The sequence below is a fragment of the Chaetodon auriga genome, chromosome 15 (assembly GCF_051107435.1).
Source record: "Chaetodon auriga isolate fChaAug3 chromosome 15, fChaAug3.hap1, whole genome shotgun sequence".
In the NCBI taxonomy this organism is placed as follows: Eukaryota; Metazoa; Chordata; class Actinopteri; order Chaetodontiformes; family Chaetodontidae; genus Chaetodon; species Chaetodon auriga.
Window position 1 is genome coordinate 945,001 of NC_135088.1, and position 16,612 is coordinate 961,612.

General features: G+C 43.4%; 1 protein-coding gene across 3 annotated transcripts in view; it reads left to right on the forward strand.

Moving 5' to 3' along the window:
- Nucleotides 1-14,699, forward strand: part of dbn1 (drebrin 1) — a 103,861-nt gene extending 89,162 nt beyond the window's left edge. The window contains exons 7-15 of one of the 3 annotated variants that reach the window (XM_076751418.1): nucleotides 628-779; nucleotides 972-1,029; nucleotides 2,764-2,820; nucleotides 3,849-3,963; nucleotides 5,266-5,394; nucleotides 10,140-10,247; nucleotides 10,410-10,882; nucleotides 10,962-11,061; nucleotides 11,710-14,699. In XM_076751418.1, the coding sequence (XP_076607533.1) occupies nucleotides 628-779; nucleotides 972-1,029; nucleotides 2,764-2,820; nucleotides 3,849-3,963; nucleotides 5,266-5,394; nucleotides 10,140-10,247; nucleotides 10,410-10,882; nucleotides 10,962-11,061; nucleotides 11,710-11,765 (1,248 nt within the window). In that variant the 3' untranslated portion in view covers nucleotides 11,766-14,699. Of the gene's footprint in view, nucleotides 1-627; nucleotides 780-971; nucleotides 1,030-2,763; nucleotides 2,821-3,848; nucleotides 3,964-5,265; nucleotides 5,395-10,118; nucleotides 10,248-10,409; nucleotides 10,883-10,961; nucleotides 11,062-11,709 lie in introns of all 3 variants that reach the window. The other 2 variants (XM_076751420.1, XM_076751419.1) reach the window with 2 other exon arrangements.
- Nucleotides 14,700-16,612: the final 1,913 nt, after the last annotated feature.

The following is a 16,612-nucleotide window of genomic DNA, read 5'->3' on the forward strand; positions in this document are numbered from 1 at the left end:
CAAAGACTGAACAGGGGGACACAGGTAGCCTGTCCAAAGCTAAGGGACACCCAGCATCACTAAAGCTCACTGACCAACACCTTGTGTGTTTAATCCATACAAAAAAGTGTAAAAACAGCACATTGCCGTGTGATGGAGGCTAACTGTTTCCCTCTGTTTCCAGTCTTTGTGCTAAGCTAAGCTAACCTGCAGCTGGCTGTAAACACACAGGCCTCAATCTGAACCAAAAAGGCATCTTTCCCAAAATGTCGAACTTTTCCACTGAAACTGATCAGTGTTGAGTGAATGAGTGAATGTGAATCCCAGTTGTGTTTGGAGTCGAGTGAAAGTGAGGAACAAAGTCAAACGTCTGCGTCCTGCAGCTGTGCTGCCTTCAGCGCTTTCAAACAAAATGCGAAATGACAGCGTTCTTCATGGAGCTGCGGGTTGTTTGCTGGATCTGCCCTTCACAGCTTCAGAGACTCTGATACTGAAACTTCATCAGACAGATAATTCATCGAGAATGAACATTTATCAAGCAAAGATGGCACTTATTCTCTGGTTCCAGCATCATGAATCAGCTTTTCTCAGTTTTAAGCAAACATTTCAATTCAACTAATTTATGTCTGGTTTTTCTGCGCCCTCCAGCGTGAGGAGGAGCTCAGGAAGGAGGAAGAGAAGAAGAAGGCGGCAGAGGAGCGGCAGCGCTACGAGGAGGAGCGAATGGAGCTGGAGAGGAAAGAGCAGGAGAACCGAGAGAGGAGGTACCGCGAGAGGGAGCAGCAGATCGAGGAGCACAGGTGAGGAGCAGATACACAAACACTCTGCGTCAAACTGATAAATTTGAGCCCGTCAGGTTTGACAGGTGGTCACGTCACACCCTTTTCCCTCTGATGATGTGAAACCTGATAACTTTGGCGTGGAAAATATTTTTCCAGTTCTCAGGAGTGTAAAGTGTCATCTGATGTGTGTGTTTATGTGTGTGAGAGCAGGAAGAAGCTGCTGGAGGAGGAAGAGGCCAGAGAGAGGTTGCGGAACCAGACCATCATCGTAAGTTTCTGTGTGTCATCTCGATACACACAACAGATACTAAAGAGAGTCAGGTGAGGGGCGGGTATGAAGGCTTCAGTTATTAATATCAGTGAAGCATCAGAGTTCATCCTGTTCATTCATTTCCCAAAAAACACACTTATCTGCATTCATAGCTTATTTACAGCACTCGTCCATCGATGGACTTTTTGAGTGATTGCAGACGAAGTGAAGACATGTTGTTCAGGTGTCTCTTCTGCTCCCTCTGCCCATCAAAACCATCACTTCCCCTCCCAAATGACCATGAAGGCGTCGTTTGCACGCCCACGGTTTTTGTGCCGGAGTCACGCTGCGACTCAGAAATGAAATCAATTTGCGAGACAGTGGGGTTTGTTTTTGAAGAGAGTGATTATGCGCCGTGTGTGCCTCACAGAAGGGACAGTTTATTCAGTGTGTGTGTGTGTGTGTGTGTGTGTGTGTGATTTATTTTGACAAGCGCACATAAAACTATTAGAACATCCTGCAATCAGCTGCCTGCTGCGTCGCAGCACAGCTGTGATATTTCAGATCATCTGCTGAACGTCTCACACTCTGTCCTGGTGGTGAGTTCATGCACGGCAGTTTGTTGATGATGGAAGTGGGAAGAAACGACCGGGCTGCTCCTCCACATGATAACACCCAGAGGAACCGTGATCCTCAACCATGCAGAGAGCAGAGTGTCTGACTGATGTCATACACCTTTAAACACCTCTTTGTCTGAAACATGGAACTGTTTGTCCGAAGAATTAGGTCCATACTGCAAATGCAACTGTTTACATGAGCTTAAATGAGAAAATAATGCTGCTCTGAGGACATTTTATCAATAAACTGACAAAAATTTATGTAAAAAGACGGGTTCACATGCGAAAGAAAGAGCGCAAAGTATGAGTTTATTTCATTTCAGATCTTTTGTCCCACAAGAGGAAATCCTTTTTTTATGATAAAAGCAATGAAAGCTGCAATACGAAGAATAAAGATTGTAAAAACAAAATGCTTGAAACTTGAACCTGTCGCACCAGATTTTAACACGGTATCTGCAGCTCTCGTCTAAAGGCATTAAATATTAGAACCTGTTCGAAAATCTTAATTTGATCCTCAAAACACTAAATTTTTCTGCTCTTCCGTTATATGAAGTAATATGAATCAAAAAATGCAGGTGGGAGACGTTACACACTAAACTAAACGGTGGGTTGCTGTGAGGGTGGATTGTGCTGCAGGAGGCTGTTTAATCATGAGTTTGACTGAAACTCCGTAAATGTCACTACTGCAGCTGCAGCGGCAGGAAGCTCATCGTCTCGTAAAGCGTGGAGTCGAGAGTTTTAGCAAAAACTTCAATGAATGAATCACTCTCAAATGATTAATCCACCCTTTCATTTCTGCCTCTAATTCAGGTCATTTGAATTAATTATATCATTAGAAATCACTGTTAAACACTGCTGGGAAGTACTGAAAATGTGATTTAATAATAGTTTTCATCTTTCATACTTGGGCCGGTACGATCGTGGAACAGGTGTTAAACTTCTTTCTTTTCAGTATTAAAACTAATAACATGTTGTCAGAAAGGCTGCTCCACCAAATGCAGCTTCACCAGATTTGTGAATGAATCTTTGGTACATTAATATTACACCTGTTAGATCACCTGCGATGTTTTTTTCACCGCTTTACACTGAAATCCTAAAAGTCCTCTTTAGCAACAAGTTTTCTTCTCCTCTGCAGGCAGCGGTGCCGAGCATCGAGGACCTCAACTTGGACAAGAAGGAGTCTGAGGTCGAGGTGAGTCTGACCGACAAACTGCATTAAGAGAGACTTCAAAACTGAAGACAAGAAAAGCTGCAAACTCGTTCATGTAAAGGTTAGAGAAATGAAAGGAAACACACACGAGTTCAAGTCGCTGAAGGAAAGGTGATCGCAGCACACAAACCTGTGTGAAAAGGGTTTTAAGGAGTGAGTGAATGGATGACACAGGTCAGTTTTTGGAAAGTTCAGGAGTGCTGAATGGAAGTTTGACCAACTGGAATGATCCAGTTTGACCTGTGAGGCAAAACTGTTTAATTAGATCAGTCTGGTCATTATTAGAGCTAAAGAGGGACTCGGAAATGATCAAAGCAGCTCCAAACAAAGACTCCCCCTACAGACAGGAACACACCTGCTGCTGCGCTGCTTTCAGCAGCAGCAGATGGATGATGGCTTTGTGTGGACAGCTGAGGGATAAAGCAGGAGGTCTGCTGATGTTCAGTACGTACGAGAGCAAAGTTCCTCCAGTCTCAAGCTTCTGATTCGACTGAAGAAGACATCATCAGCTTGATCTCTGTTTATTGGCTGCTACCAAACTGCTGGTGTTTCCGTCATCATGTCTTGTTTTTGCATTTCATTTTCATAATCCGCTCCATTTCGCACACACACCCTCACAAGCCACACATCTGCACACCAACCCTCAAAACCACCTCCTCCTGCCAAGTTTACCCCCACCCCCACCCCTGCCCTCCACCCTACCCGACAACTTTCATCTTCCACCGTTTTCTACATTATTCTTATTGTTTGAGGTCCGACTGGCGCTCTTGTAATTAGATCTCCTTGTTGCACTTTCTTCTTCTGCAGTGATATAATGATTTTCTGACTGGAGACCTGGCGCCACCTACTGCTCATCGCGATGAACCCACTCCGAATAACTCGCTAAAACTTGATTAAAACTTTCGATGCATTTGGATTAAACCCAGCTGGTGAAGATAATGAGCTGCTGTATCTGTGTGTGTGTGTGTGTGTGTGTGTGTGTGTGTGTGTGTGTGTGTGTGTGTTTCCAGGAGGCGAAGGCCATCATCGCTCAGCGGGCAGGAAACCCCAGAGAGTTTTTCAAGCAGAAGGAGAGAGCCATGACCATCAGCGTCGACACCTCGCCCATCTCCGTCCACAGGACCGGTAAACACTCCGAAACATTTAAAGATCGTGAAAAGGTGTTTGAAAAAGAGTGAATGACCAACAGGAAGAGATCCCGTCTTCTGGAGGAGTCCACGCTGTGAAACCACCAGACAGAAAGTCACTTTTCCACCTGACTTTGATTTTAATTTTGTTGTTCGTCTGCAGCGTTTGTCATAGCCTCAGTGGCGGGGGGGTCATTTCCACTCGGGACTGCTGGAACTCGTCCCCCTCATTTATCTGTCCCTCCATTTTTACAGTTTCATGGTGATTTTCTCCCTGAAATGTCCTCAGAAGCTCACTCAGTGAGCTTTACGAGCAGCACAAAGAGCTGGACATTTTGTGCCCTGGGTTTCGTCTCTCAGGCGACATAGTTGGATATACTTGCTGAGGTTTTGACCTCGTCAGACTTTTTCTTGTCTTGCAGCTTTGATGTAGATGAAGCTGTGCCAGAAATCAAATCTCTCCTCTGCATGAATGCATGAATTGAACAGTAAAAGTCCAGTTCTTTTTATAGTAGAGATGCAAATACACATTTATCTATCGTTATCAGGTTAAATATGATTTGAAATATTCTAAATCTATTAAGCAGAGATTAAAAGTTTTTGCAGGGCTGCCATTATTTTGTCACATATTTCATCAGACGCAGGAGATTCCTGCCATGCAAACACTTGACATTTATTTAATTGGACTGAAAACGATGTTTCCTTTTCTGGGATTCATTATTCTGAAGAGGAATGTGAACTTAGACGCGTGACGACAAAAACCAACAAACTCCGTCAGCATTTCATTCCTGCCTAACTGCATGCTGTCAGTCAGTGTGTTTAAAGCCACACTAACCACTTTTCTTTCCTTCTCTCCTCTTTTTTTCTTTCTTCCTGTCTTTCTTTCTCTCCTCGCCGGGTTTCTTCTGCTCTCTTTGTGTTCACCATCCTCTTCGTTTGTTTATTCACCCAATCCTCTGCTCTCTGTCATCTCTGATTTCTCCATTTTGTGAAAACGACTTCTTTCATTTCCTCCTCCGTGTGTCTCTTTCTTCTTCATGGGTTTCCACGGGAGTCTCTGCCTTTCCCACAATCCTCTTTGCTTCTTTCTCCTCTGGGGCTGAACTTCTTGTGTCTTGACCTGACCTCTCCTTCCTTCCCTCTACTCTCCCCCGTCTCTTGCTCTTTGTCTGTCTTGCCTTCCCGTCTCGTCCACATCTCTCTGTCCTGCTGCGTCGCCTCGTGTCTTTTGTTTGTCTTTGTGTGTTTGAATCTTCGTGTTCGGCTGCGTGTGGCTGTGTGTCGCCCCCCCGCCCGCCAGGCCGTTTGGACAGCCCGTTCTTGAGGCAGCAGCACAGTCCCAGCAGCCCCAGTCCGACCCCCCCACCGCGGGGCGCGTCACCCCTCCGCACCCCGCCACACGCACGGACGCAGCCCGCCGCTGCAGCCGGTAGGTACAGCACATAACCGATAAACAGCAGAAGAAGAAGACCGATGGACACCAGCAGCTTGGTCGAACATCTCTCCTCCACAAATACAGAGGCTCAAGTAACAAAGATGTAGTAATGGAGGGTGAAGCTGCATGTGAATTCAAAATGTAAGCAACCAAGACAAAAGTACGTTTACATGCACTCTGATATCCCATTCTTGAGTCTTATTCTGGTTTTGATCATGTTCTGGACTCCATGTTGACATGAAAGACAAGTAATCTTGTTATTCTTGTATTTCATAAAAACATCCTACACATAGCGAGACTCATAGTTAGAAGAGTTTGAAAAAGTAAAAGATGTTCTTCCATGAGGCCCTTTGTCTCTCAAAACCAGAATAAGGTCTCATCTAGGTTATAAAAACCAGGACATAATATTCACACTCACAAACACAAGCAGAAAACTCTAAACCTGATCACATCGGGATACTAGAGTGCAGACAAACCTCCATTTCCACTTTGAATTGAGGATATGAGCGTTACAATTACACAGCATTTCCATTAATGAGGAATCAGTGTGAGGTGTATGTCCACCTGTAACAGAGGTGATTGTGATGCTGAGAAGACAAGCCGTCCTCCACACTTCAGCCACTGACCCTGAACAAACAGACGCACATGTGACATTTGAGGCTAGCTGCTAGCTGCTAGCTGCTAGCTCGAATCACGTCAGACTTTATTATTTAGATTTTGTTTCCGGCATAATGTCACTGAACTAAAAAAAAAACAAAAACAAAAAAACAAAACTTAGTTAGGTATTTATGTACAGCAGGATTAAATGATGCCTCTCAGACCAACATGGTTTAGCACTTTCTCAGCCCACATGCATTTTCATCATGTCACTTTTAGCATTTCATTTTCATAATCCACTCCTCTTAGCACACACACATTCACAAGCCACACATCTGCGCACCAACCCTCAAAACCACCTCCTCCTGCCAAACCCTGCCTTCCGTTCCCGACTTCTTTACTTTACAAGTGACTGATTCTCATTTTAAAATTCTGAATTCAGTCTGATAGTTTATATTTTTCTTCTTGTCAGCGTCCCATAAAAAGACCCAAACCTAAAAAAGAGACCAGATTTGTGAGTTGTTTTTAAAGTTTCCGTCTTCAGTAGGAACCAATGGGCTTGGAGCTGACAGCCACAGACAGGAAGTCAGACAGCACTGAGAGACGGACTGACGTGTTGCTGGTTTTGGTCCTTTCATGGGATTTATTGGCAAAAAGAACAATTTCATCTCCTTCAAACTCTAAAAAAGAGCAAGAATCCTTAAAAATCAAGTCAGAAAGGACAACCAACGCTGGCCTTTGCTGTGTGTGAACAGAAAGACCTTTACATGTAGTTTTAGCGTGGATGCTAGCTGTCTGTACTGTGTCCCACCATCAGATCTTTTCTTTGTTGTTTACCAAGATTCTTAATATCAAACCCAACTCAGAGCTCACCGTCTTTTGGGCTTGTGCTCTTGCTACCTTCCCATTAAGCTAACGTGCTAACACCAACCTTTCACCAACTGCTAAGTAGACAAAAGAATAACCTTTTATGGCTGTAAACCATAAAGCTGTTTGTCGGTTTGTGTGATAGATGTTGAGTCTGTCGTCCCCTTGGTCTCCATCCTTTAGATGTCGTCCAGTCAGCTGCTGATGTGACATTATTTTTGTGAATCTTTGTGTTTTTTCCTGATGTTTTATGGTTTGAATTAGCATCAAGCTAACTTCTCTCAGGGAAAAAGAGGCTGTTACTTTAACTGCAGAATCTCACTGGTTTTCTTTCACCTCCTTCTTCTTCTCATCCTCGACCTCTCGCGTCTCACCTTGGACGGCATCACCTCCCTGCACACAAACACTCAAATGCACACTCCTCCTGCTGCTTTAATCCTGACCGACTGACCAACCTGTGAGTGTCTGTGTGTGAATGTGACGTTGTCGAGCCGCCCGCCAGTCGCCACCGCTGTCTGTCGGGCTTTGACTGAATGTGGATCTTTGCTCTTTGACCTCAGTGGACTTGATCTAGTTATCATTCTGTTTAAAGACCATAACGGTGATTTTAAATGTTTTACACATAGACTGTATAATAAGTGGACAGAGCTTCCGGATCTGAAAAGTGAGGCCAATGCAGAAGTGCCCTAAACCTGCATTATGTCCAATGGCCAGCAGGGGGTGACTGCACTGGATGCCTGTTGCGTCTATTTGATCTCAATCTCTGTTTTCAAGCCTTCTTCCACAAAACATGATGTTCATTTGCATCAATATAAAGGTGAAGCAGTCCTCTCCAGCTTAAACCGCTCGTCCAAATATGGCTCCAAAAAACCAAGATGGTGATGCCCAACATGCCAGACTCGAGGCCTCAAAACGCTAGTACACAAACCAGTGGGTGGCATCGCAATGGCTACGTCCACTGCCTTTATACAGTCTATGGTTTGAACCCATTAAAGACAAGTATCAAACACCCGACATCACTGCAGACCAACCTCTAGAGCACATCATGTTTTGTAGATAGGCTTACATTCTTTCAAGAAACCTTTGATGTCCAAGACTTTACAAATCAGCTGACAGACAGTTAAAAAAATAAAAACATGGAAGTTGTAAAATGTTTTGCAGCCGAGTGCATCAACCAAGACGGGTTTTTCCAAGCAGTTCTCACAACTGCAGAACCAACGAAAATGATGAACTTTAGCAAAATATCAAGGCGACTAAATGATTAAATGTTTATTAACTTGAATGGTGAGTTCACAAGTAGGTAGCTTTGGTTTATCTGTCAAGGTTTTGAGATATCTTTCTGCCTGCACACTAATTCAATGGAGGTGAATTACGGATTTTTCACGACCTTTAAAAATGACCGATCCCTTTTCTGTGGATTGTCCGGAGTAACAGGGTCAGTTTAGTGTCGGATCAGTCAATGCTGGGAGCAACTCAAACGAAAATCCATTCGTCTCCACTGTCACAGAGATGGGAGGCAGAAATCTCAAAACTATGTTGTTAGTTATAATTATTAATATGTTGTTTTGTGAGAATCAAGACTTGGAAAATGGTCATCAATAATGTAGTTAGTGGACATTCAGACCTCCTTTATGGTCTGCAGTGTGTGTTATTGCATGTCTGCAGCTGCAGTAATAGCAGATACTATGCTGGGTGGGCAAAAAACCAGTTCATCCCTTTCTTGAGTGACAGCTGACAACAAAGACAGTCCTCTCTAAATTCAATATGTCCTTTAATATAAAAGCGTATTGACAATCTTCTGAACTGATTTCCATCGTCAGTTTTTGACCCCCAGGTGAATTGGAGAACCCACCCATGCAAGGCCCCGCTGAGCTGGATGTGATTTGTCATTTCAACATCTCAGTCAGCCGTTTGTTTCCAGTCAAAGTGACTCTGTTGTTCTTCATCCGTGCTTTATTGTGTTCGTGTCCTCTGGAAAGTCTCAGAACAGGACGTCTGACTTCAACAAGCATGAAATCATTCAGCATCTGAGAAACAGTGATGTTTTCCTGGTGGAAGTGATTCTCTTGGTCGTGACCGACGCTGTGTCGATGTTTGTCATAATGACTTGTATTCCTGGATGTGGTGTCGGCTTTGTGACTGTGACTCGCCCACAATGTGATCGTGTGCATTGATGGCTTAGTGATGAATGTTCATGCAATTTCTGACGATTGTTCCATGATTTGCTGGATTATAGTGATTGTGTCCTAGTTTTGGTGATAACTTGCATGGGATCCTTGTTGGACTAAACCACTCTACGGTTCAGCATGTGTGCAATGGTGTCACATGACAATTCAGTGTCCTGCACTGCAATTCAGAGACAAAGTCTCACATGTTTGGCATGTGGTGTTTGCTTCCAGGCACTGTCTGGTGATATCCAAACAAATGTCAGTCAAACCAGATCAGATAAAGAAACAAAGCCAAGAGCTAACGGCCACGCTAGCGGCTCTGTGAGGCTGTACCTAAACACAGTGATACTTTGTGCTAAGTGCTAACATGCTGAAGTAAAATGTCAGCATGCAAATTAGCACTAAACACAAATTACAGCTGAGCTGATGGAAATGTCATTAGTTCTGCAGGTATTTGGTCATAAACCAACGAAGCTAGAGCTAGATGAAAAGTCAGTGTGTCACCAGAGTCATTAGGATTCATCCACTGGAGACCAAGAATGTCTCAACCAAATTTCATGGTAATCCATCAGATGCTTGTTGAGATATTTCATTCTGGACCAAAGTGGTGAACCTTGCAGACTGACATCCCTTAAGCCAAGCTGCTAGCGTGGCTAACAGTAAAGCTATAATGGCTTCAACACTTTCTTACCTACCACACACTAAATGTCTATCAAAATAAAACTTTTAATGTGAAGGAGTCTGACACAGCCGGGTGATGTCACCAACACAGGACCTTTGAATTGCAAGCAGAGGTTCAGGGGTCTGACTGTGTCTGTTTGCTGGTCGTCTGACAGCAGAAGTGATGTGATGGCTGTGACCTCATGTCCTGTCATGTTGAAGTAACACAGGAAGTGACCGAGGAGGTTAGAAAATCAGACAGCTTTACAGATTTGAAGATACATTCATCATTCATAGTTACGCAGCAACCTTCTGTGTTAGTTCAACATATCTGGTTAATGAGTGTTACTCTGTTGTTCTGGGGATTTTGGTCAAGACGTTTTCTCTGTACCTTTTCGATGTTGTTGCTCCATTCTGTTCCTGTAGGGGACGACGTTGACGACGAAGCGAGCACAGAGCGTAACGTGGCCGCGGTGTCGCCCATTCCTAAAATAGTCACCACACCCATTAAAGAGGACTTCAGAGACGAGGACGAGGGCTGCAGAGACGAGTGGGGTAAGAGTGACAGTGAAATCAGTGTCCTCAGGCAAAGGTAACAGGCACCCAAACTTAGTCCAGCTAAGGTAGATGTTTTCATGACATCAGACGGTGACCGACTGAGTTTAGATAAAACATAAATTATTATTAAATTACCATTTTGCCTGTTTTCTCCTTCAGATTCGGTGCCAAAGCAGGAGCAGAAACCGCCGGTCCAGGAGTCGACGCCCACCAAGCCTGTGCAGAGCGTCGCCCCGCAGGCCCGCAACGCTAACTTCTCTGTGTGGGAGTCCGGGACAGACAGCCTAGTCGACCTGTGGGACAGCAGCTCCGGCGCTCCTCCTCCCACCCAGTCCTCCAATCTGGTGGACCTGATGGGTGACGTCCCCGGCGACGACGTCCGCCCCAGCAGCGCAACCGCCAGCGGCAAGCCTCAGCCCCTCCTCAGCTTCGATGAGATGATGGACGGGACTCTCTGCTCGGGCACTGGCGCCGAGGACGACCCCACCAGTCTGGTGGACGTGATGGCCTCGGACCAGATGACCCTCAGCTACCAGCACGCACTGCAGCATGCGTCCGGGGAGAGGCAGGAGCTGGATGATGGACAGCTGCTGATGACCAATGGGGAGATGCTGCTGAAAGAAGGGACTCAGGTCAGACAGGTTAATGCAGCTGCTGTGGATTCAGTTTTCTCTCTTCTTGTCTGTTAATAGTTGTTTTCTCTCTGAACAGGCGAGTGAGGGCTATTTCAGCCAATCACAGGAGGAAGAATTTGGCCAATCAGAGGAGTCTTCAGCTAAACCTGCACCGGTCTTTTATAACAAGCCACCAGGTGAGAAACTTATCTGGGAAGAAAATTGCTGTAAATTTTTTACCTTTACTTTGAACGCATCATTTCTTATTCACTCCTTTTCGTCTCGTTAATGCAAACTCAACACTTCCTCCATGTTTGCCTGCGCACAAATGTTTCAAATTAAAAGTTCTAGCAGCTCAATGTACAAAGTGCCTCCCTTTCCTGGTAGGCTTTTATTGTGAAAAATCCACAAGAGGTGTCTTGCTGTATTGATGACGTTTGGATTGATGGATTGGAAATAATAAGTGAATGAAAACCGTATTTTAATTTTTTCCAATGTAGACATCTCATCTCTCAGTGGTTTATGGTCTTTTTTAGTGACTGGCCTTTCATTTTTCATGCAGGTAATGACTGCTATGTTCGTCTCAGCCACTATTTGTTTTTAGAATTTAAGGAAGACCTCAAATTTCAGCCTTGGTTCAGTTTGGCTCAAAATGTCTCACGTATATTGAGGCTGTAGTTTGTGGTGCTGTTGGATTGTATTGTCTTGCACTGGCAGCTGTTTCTATTATTGTGTCCACCCACTTTTTATGAATGTGAGTAGACAAAATAACAGATTATTTATTCATACCAGGAATAAAATGTGTGTGTGTGTGTGTGTGTGTGTGTGTGTGTGTGTGCGTGCAGAGATTGACATTACGTGCTGGGACACGGATCCCGTGGTCGACGATGACGATGACTAAGCGGCCAATCAGACCCCACCATCGGACCAAGAGGAAGTAGGAAGTGCGCTTCATGAAGAAACAGATTTTTTTTCTAAAAAACAAAACGCAAACAAACAAAAAAAGTAATAATAATAACAAATCTTGCATCGAAACTACTTCTGTATTATCTTTTAGAGGGAAAGAAAACAGTAGCCACCGATAAAAGGGTTTGAGTTATCCTTAAACTGGTTTGAAGGCTCAGTTATGGGTTTTTTCAGTGTGTTGGTTATTTTATTTATTTTTTCTTTTCTTTTTCTTTTTTTTTTTTTGCTATGCACATGTAATAGCTGGGAGCGTTGGACTTTGTTTGTGTAAATCATTTATTACACATTAACGTAGCGCGCTGCTGCATATTAGAGACAATGAAGCCCAGTGTGTGGCAGGCAGCCGACACATCTAGTCTGTAGTGCTTTAATAACACCCTATAAACTAATCATTACAGCTGCCATGTATATCCTCACTGTTTCTTTTCTTACCTCTCTCTCACCTCCCTCCTTCCTTCTGCCTTCCTCCCAAAATATTCACCTCTGCAAGTCAGTTAATCTTGTCTTTAGCCCTCACTTTATTGGAAAAAAGGTGAAATATTCTATTTATTGTGGAGTATTTGAACGTCTTTCGCGAACAGCTGAAGGGACTCTGTGGAAATCAAATCTATTCTCAACATGAAATTCCTGACGCAAGTCAAATTTTGGCTCCTTTTTGACCTTTTTCACTCCTTTTGTATGATTTTAAGACTGAATTCAAGATTAAATGGCTTGTAAATCTGGTGGCTTTTTTCAGTGCACTTTTATTTCTTCCTCTTGCCCCCTCGTGGATGAACTGCAGCTTCTCAATCAGCCCTCCCCTCTGCTTCCATGAAATGCATCATTTTTACCCCACTTATATATTTACACAAGCAGAAAAAAGATTTTTTTGCATCTAATCTAGATGAATATACTGTAGATATTTTTCCAAGTGTTAACAGTTTTTTAGCAGTTCGGCTTTGTGGTGATGAACACGAAGCCTCCTTCAGCTTGTGCACAGTATAAAAGAACACGACGAATCCTTTGTATGATTCTTAACCTCTGAAATTCTCTAAAGGCTAAAAATGAGAAAAAGTTCCCCCAGGTCCTTCATTTTTGGACAGCAGTCGGCACAGTTCCTCTTCAGAGTCAGGGAGGTTTAAAAAGATGAATTTTAATCTTTATTTCCTGCAGCTGCTGCAGATGTTAGATCCTGGATGACAGAGGGAAGCTGGGATGAAACCACTGGGAGCAAACTTGGGTCACACGATGCTCGCAAATCCTTTTTGTCGTTTTAGTTGTTTTAATCTGCGCGGAGAACCAGATTTATCACCTCACTGCTGGTCTGATTGTGTCAAATCGTAGTGTTGATTTTAATTATAGACGCTGAGCTGCAGAACGGAAACTGTAGAAACCTGCAAGGATGGAAACATACGAAGTTCAACGAATACAAGCGAGCAAACAATACATTCACTGTCAGAAAATCATAGCAGAGGGTTTTATTTAGCAGGCAAGAAACATCTAACAAAGACATCTTTGAGTTGCATTATGGGAAGTGTAGGATCCATTGTTTTTAGAGCTCATGTGAGGGACCAGAGCACTGACTCAAGCACTGTACTTCAGTACAAATCTGAGGTACTTGTACTATACTTGAGTGCTTTTTATATTTTTACTCCACTGCATCTACCTGACAGCTGTCGTTACCTATAGATTCAGGTTTACATTCAAAACACACAATCAGTGAGTAAGATATGATATGATGACTTCAGTACTTTAACTAAATTAACTGGAGTATTTTTGAAATGTGGTTTTGTTGTTTTACTTAAATTATAGGTTTTATATGTTTTTAAGTGCGTCTTAAAACTTTTCTCACGAGCTCAGCTGAATCTAAAATGAGGCTTCGCAGATAAAATCTTTAGTACTGCGTTTGCTCTGTGTTAATATTCCTCAGCCGTGCAAACGCTGGAGGCACAAAGAGGAAACTCTGTCCCTGACAGACTTTAATGTTGGACGATTCCTGCTTGGTTTGTCTGAAGCTGAATTCTGTAAAGCACGTTGACACATAATCCAGCAGTTCCAGCAGTCAGTAACCTCTGAGCAGCATGTGGGCATGTAAGCGTCTGAATCCTTCCTCTGTTACCACCTGGGACCAACAGTTAGCAGATCCTGCACCGTGAAGGTCTGTGAGGCAGAAAACAAGAGATGCTGATCAGTAGAAGCTGAAAACATGTGCTCAGTTTCTTAAAATGCAGTTACAAACATCTGTGCAGGTGCAGGCAGGATGGACGAGCCCTCGAACAGCAGGACACGTCCAGCTTTCTTTCAGGAATCTATTTGGAAACGTTCCTGGTTCTCCGTGCAGCTCAAAACTCTAGAGCTCTCTGACCCTCGCCTGCTGCCTGCTTTTGTTCTGTGCCAATGCAAAAAGCACCGTATGTGTTTCATTTTTTATTTTTTATTGATGTGATGTTTAGTTGCCCTGGAAACTGTAGTGAGAGGCGGGGCGGGCTGAGATGGGAAGTGTGTGCGTGTGTGTGTTTTTAATACCTGTCAAAAAGTGTGCTAGAATTGATTTTCAGGACCTTTTTGAATATTAGCAACGACAGTGTTAGTCTTTTTTTTGCTGTAAATTCCTGTAGAAAATAAAAACTCCTAGGCAATAATAACACCTGTGTGTGTGTGTAGAGCACCTGGATACTGTGCGTGTGTTCACCTGACAGTGTCTCAAACGCATCTGCGGATTATTTGGCTCGTTCGTTCACACTCCAGCTGATCCTGGTGTGGGACCCGGTTTGATTTGCACCTCTGCATGATCATGATCAGGGGACTCTGCTCACATCCAGCATTCACTCACTTTTATTAAATCCTGTGAAATGAGGCTCCATTAGTGAATAAATATGCAACTACTTCATTTTATTTTCCCATTTTGTCTCATCATTCATAACTGTGTCGCCCAGTGAGGATTTATCTGGTGATTTTCAGGTTAATCTTGATGAAGGTTAATCTGAGAAGTGTCTAGATTACAGTGTTTCAGCAGCGTATGAGTATATTTCTTGTAACTTTTCGTCCAGGATTTCTCTGACGTCATTTAGTCTGATGGACAAAAAGCTCCATTTCGATCTATAGAAGCACTGCAAAAAGTCAGCCCTCAAAAGCAAGAAAAAAAGGAACAAAACTGAGGAAATATTGCTTAAAATAAATCAACAGAACAAAGAAAGTTCACTTTCCAAGTAAAATGGTCTACTTTCAAAGAAACCACAGGCACCTTAAACATACAGGCACCAGAATAATAACATAAAAAGAATATTTGTTTGGATATGAAGACTCCAAGAGGGCAGTTCAGTACTTGTTTGTTGATCAAACATTAAGTTACTCAGAACCAGCTCTCAGTAACAAGTTCTAATGTCTTATTAAGATAATTAAGGACAGAAAAGCTTCGGAAACAGGTGAAATGCTCGGACATAAACATCAAGCTCATATTTCTTTGATTTCAAACAAATGCATGGACAAACGCCTGGAACTCCCCACCAGGCAGAACTGAAGCAGCCTTCTGGGTGAGAGGCCAAACGTCCTCTAGAACCACAGGTGAGTCCAGCTGCCTGTGGAAGCACGCAGAAGCACCATGACCTGGATGAATGACACTCTTCACAGGCGTAGTGGATCGGAGGAAAAGGCGCAGAGGCACATCTCCATTTTACAAAATAAAATTAAAATGAGCTGATTTTTGCTTGTGGTTCACATCTCCACCACTAGATGACGCCACTGTATTTGCTTTTCGCTGCTGGACTCTGAGAGGACGTTTGTTTCCTCTGGTCTCAATGAACCGCTGACAGTAAACGTCATAGAACATCTGTAACCTCTGCAGCACTTTTCCTTCTGCTGATGTTCAGAGTAGATTTCTTCCTACAATTCTCCCAATCATGACCTCAGATTGTCCTTTTTTCAGTTTTACCTGCCAGAAAGGTCAAAGTCCAGTCAGGCAGAGAGCAGAACACTTCCATGTAGCTACAGCGTTAATGTCTGCCAGCCTTTAAAAAGCTAGATTCAGGCTGGAGTTTAACCCTCCGTTCATCTGTTTTTCCACCAAGGTGTCATGAAAAGGACCTTGAGGTCCGTTAAATCTGATCATTTTTAATTTGTTACTCATCATTACAACATGATTGACAGGTTCAGAGCAGCCTGATTCACAGCTGCAGCTCTTCATTTCAGCGTCAAGGTTCCACGTGACTCAGAGTTCATGATTCTGTGTTTTAAACCTGCCACATTTATCAGACTGAGATATTCTTTATTTAAAAAGTTTAAGATTTAATGATTTTACATGCAAACATCTTGACCCTTGATAGCTCCTCTCATTTAAAGGTGGAGAGACTCTCGAGAATACTGGATCATCATTGTGACGATAATGTTGGAGTAAGAGGAGAGAGTGGAGTTCCTTCCTCTTACCTGCCTGCTGCTCCACACTCCAACCCAGCAGGGGGCGGTACGTGGTTAGAGGAGGATAAAAACTCTTAAAAGTACATAACTTACAAAGTGGGGGGAAAAAAAAAAAAAAAAAAAAAATTTATGGTCAACTGGGAGCGTAAGTCTGTCTTCATGGTGCTGACTCGACTTTATTGACGCTGCAGTGGCAGTGAAGGAAAATTCAAAGCTACTGTCCGAAAGTACACGATGGCGCCTCCAAACGCAAGTATTCCTCCAGCTCTGCCAAAGGAAAACTGAACAAAATGAAGACGGAGAGCCGAAGTGGTCATTCAGGTATGTGCCGAATTCACAAGAGGGAACAAATAATTAAGAATTTGTCAGGCAGTTTTGAAAAAAGCTGAT